At 41.9% G+C, this 3,954-nt stretch overlaps 1 protein-coding gene across 1 annotated transcript in view; it reads right to left on the bottom strand.

The window, feature by feature from the left end:
- The window catches only part of LOC112158978 (high mobility group protein B2), a gene marked incomplete in the record, with an annotated part of 14,007 nt that overhangs the window by 649 nt on the left and 9,404 nt on the right, over nucleotides 1–3,954 (bottom strand). Inside the window, 1 exon segment of the mRNA XM_024292717.2 lies at nucleotides 1–143. Coding sequence (XP_024148485.1) covers nucleotides 1–143 — 143 coding nt within the window.

Genomic DNA, 3,954 nt, shown 5'->3' with positions numbered 1-3,954 from the left:
TCTCCTCGTACGGCTGCTTCTCCGACTGCGACAGCTTACTCCACATCTCGCCCAGCTTCTTAGCGCAGTCCCCGATGGACAGACCCGGATACTGCTGCTTCACGCTGGGCCGGTACTCGCTGCAGAACACGAAGAACGCCGACCTGCAGCAGCGCAGACGTACGCATACGCACGCAAACGCAGACACAAACACAACCACAGGCAAAGACACGGGTCAGACACCAAAGTAGTCTGGGGGATCATGTGCTGCTTCATCCATCCGTCCATGATCCATCCATGATTCATCCATCGTCGATCATCCATCCATCATCCATTCATCCATCCATCCATCCATGATTCATCCATCGTCTATCATCCATCCATCATCCATCCATCCATCGTCCATTGTCTATCATCCATCCATCATCCATCCATCATCTATCATTCCTCCATCCATTCATCCATCCATCATTTATCATCCATCCATCCATCATCCATCATCCATCCATCATCCATTCATCCATCCATCCATCCATGATTCATCCATTGTCTATCATCCATCCATCATCTATCATTCCTCCATCCATTCATCCATCCATCATTTATCATCCATCCATCCATCATCTATCATCCATCCATCCATCCATCCATCCATCATCCATCCATTCATCCAGCAGCCACACTGGTTCATCTTTGAACAAGCTCGCTAGCACGCTACGACGGAGCTCGCTAGCTTCTGGAGACCGGCGTGATCGGGCCCCCCGTGGCTAGCATACAGACCCCGGCAAGCGGCGATCCACGGCTCGGGGAGCAGCATCCAGTCCAGCACAGCTAACCACCAAACTTCGGCGGACGACGGCCCTCTACCCGGCAAGCAGCGACTACCGAGCCCAGAAAGCCCTCCTAACCCGGACCGCTATTCTGGGTGAGCGTAAACCAGCGCTTGTTGTTGTAGCATGATGCCTTCTACCTCTTCGGCTCCCAGCCCTCTTTCCTGCCCCACTTGTCATATGTTTAGTCAGGATCCCGCCTCATTTAATGAAGACAATGGTCGTTGTGTTAACTGTAGTCTGATCTCAGACCTGTTATCCAGGCTCGAACAGCTGGAAGCGCGTCTTAGCTCAATGGAAGCTAAACCAGCTAGCCATGTTGTTGTCACTCGGAGCGCTAGCCGCGCTAGCAAAGCTGACTTAGCTAGCATCCCACCGCCCTCTCAGCAGCCGGGGAATCCCCAGGATGAGTTTGTAGCTGTGGGGAAGAAGCACAGAGCTAAACTGAAGCACGTAGAGCGCCCGGAGCTCCCTGTATGTAACAGGAAGAGCTTCACATTAAAAAGAACCATAAACTGTCTTTTTCTGTTAAAATGCCTTTAGAGGTTGTTGTTTTTGTTAAGACCATAGAGACACTTGCTGTCAGTTTAAAGTGTTTTTAAAAGAGTTATTTGTCCCGGAAGTTAGCTTTTTAGCTAGTTTGTTTACATTAGCATTCTGCTTGAGCTGCTGCCGTTTTCTGGTAATAACAATTTGTGATATTTTCATGACATGCAGACTTCTAGTGAAGTATTTATCCGTAATGATTAGATGAAATATAAAGCTCTGATCATAAAGAGAATTAATGAAATATCCGATCCTGATCGGACAAAGGAGTCCGATTCAGATCGAGTCCCCCAATTGCGTGATCTGCCCCGATTTCCGATCAAGTGATAGGATCGGAACATCCCTAATGCTTACTCCTTAACATTAAAGTTAAACACATTTATAATTCATTTGAGAGCATTGTACTATCTATAAATCACCCAAACAGAAAGACTCAAAAAGCAGTTTTATTTATAATTATTTATCGCCCTCCCGGCCCGTATTCAGAATGAGTTTTCTTTTATCAAATCTTATTTTAGATTCTGACAAAATCCTAAATCCCGGGAAGACGCTAATTCAATGAATCATGTCTGTGATAGAGGTGAAAAATGTCTAATCGAGGTAGAAACAGAAAAGTACATATATGGACACATTTTACATTTAACACGACCTTCAACAAGACGTTGTGTGGAGCGACCATCACAGACAAAAACACAAGAAAACCTGATACGACGTTTGCAGACAAGCCAGCCTGAAATCCACGGAAAGGTAAACATACAAACTCGATTATTTCCAGCGTATTGGGCTGAATCCGAATTCCTCCCCGACCCTTCAAACTGTTGTGGCATTTTAAAGAGTAGAATTATCTGACAGTTGTTTTAACCCTTCCGCTCTCCTTAGTTTGTTTACATTAAAAGTGGGGTCATCTGGACCCCCCAAGACAGTGCGCTGAACTTTTTTTTATCTTTGATTTTTGAGTTTCACTAATGTCCATGACAGACATAAAATCCTGTCCACCTTTGTCATGGAAGAAATCACATATCAATATGTGGTTGGAGTCAACTGGACCCCAAAGAGAGCGGAAGGGTTAAGGGGTTACTCTCGCCAAGCTAATTAGCACCGGTACTGCGCGGTGGAGAAGCGCTTTTCTTCACGCGGGTGAAACTCTGAAGCTCAGAGGTTTACATTTAAATGTAAGTCTGGCTTTATTGTTTTAGCATGACGTTTGTAAAGTTATAAATCGATGTTGTTGTGTATTTCCGAGCGCTAGCAGCCCCGCTGCTTCTTCAGATCCACAATCAGCCAACGTTTTAATCTCCAACTCCACCACGTCTTACATGACAGCGCCCTCTATTGGCCGGCGGTGGTATTACAGTTCACCACACATGCTGTTCAAGCACAAATAACATGCTCACAGGTGTCCTGGACAGCTTACTCCCCAATGAATGTGTTTTTTTTAATGCATTTTTAAACTTGACTACCTCTTCAATACATGTTTTTTTTTAATGTTCGGATATTTATAATAAGACTGGTGTTACACATATTTACGTGTGACCAGCACAGAGTGTGATGGAAATTCATGTTTTGTCCACATGTAATACGTGCAGCCAGGATCCCGTTGCTGCATTACCGGCACGCATTTTAAGTTTGTGCAAGGCTGGGTTTCTTTTGTTGGCCGCATGTATTTAAAATTAAACTTTTAAGTTAAAGTCCCATTAACTGTCACACTCCTAAATGTGTAAATGTGTTCTCCACATTTGACCCATCCCCTGGTGGAGCCGTGAGCTGCAGAGACAACAGCACTCAGGAAACATTTGCTTGTTTAACCCTAACCATAACCATAATCCTAACCTTAACCCTTTACTCTGGGTCAGTGTGACTAAGAAAAAAGTCTAGCAGTGGCTGCAGGTTTTTTTGAAAATTACGTGTGAATAGACTCTTTCTTATTGAAAATGAGATGGAATTATAATTATTTATATGTATAGTATATAAATATATATTTTTTTCTTTTTCTTTTTTTCTTTTAATGTGTTTTAAGGTGTTGAAGCTGAATGTGCAGAAATGACAAGTTTGGAAAGCAAAGTGAGGTAAAATGTTTTTTTTTACAAATTAGTAAAATCTTTGCGTGTTATTCATATGATTATACTTAGTAAATTTAATTAAAATGCATTATCTTTATTCTTTATTTTTGTCGACTAAATAACTTCCGTAATTTAGTCGACTAAATATCTACTGTAATTAAGTCGACTAAAATTTGACTAAAACAAATAGAATCAATATGACTAAATTGCGACTAAAACTAAACCCTATTTTAGTCAAAAGACTATGACTAAAACTAAATTAAAATTCTATGTCAAAATTAACACTGAATCAAACTACTCACTGTCACCAACACACCCTGGACCTTGTTTTAACTCATGGAGTTGAGATTAGCCAGCTGAATGTCCTTCCTCATAACCCCATACTCTCTGATCATTTTCTAATTACCTTTCAGTTTAAATTAGAAAATGCTACTGCTCCTATAAATAAGAGAAATCCCTGCGTAAAGCGAGAACTCAATATTACTCAACTTTAATAGCAGAAAATGCAAATAACCCAAGATTTCTCTTTAGTACTATAG

Source organism: Oryzias melastigma, linkage group LG20, assembly GCF_002922805.2.
Source record: "Oryzias melastigma strain HK-1 linkage group LG20, ASM292280v2, whole genome shotgun sequence".
In the NCBI taxonomy this organism is placed as follows: Eukaryota; Metazoa; Chordata; class Actinopteri; order Beloniformes; family Adrianichthyidae; genus Oryzias; species Oryzias melastigma.
This window is presented reverse-complemented; position numbering and strand designations above follow the sequence as displayed.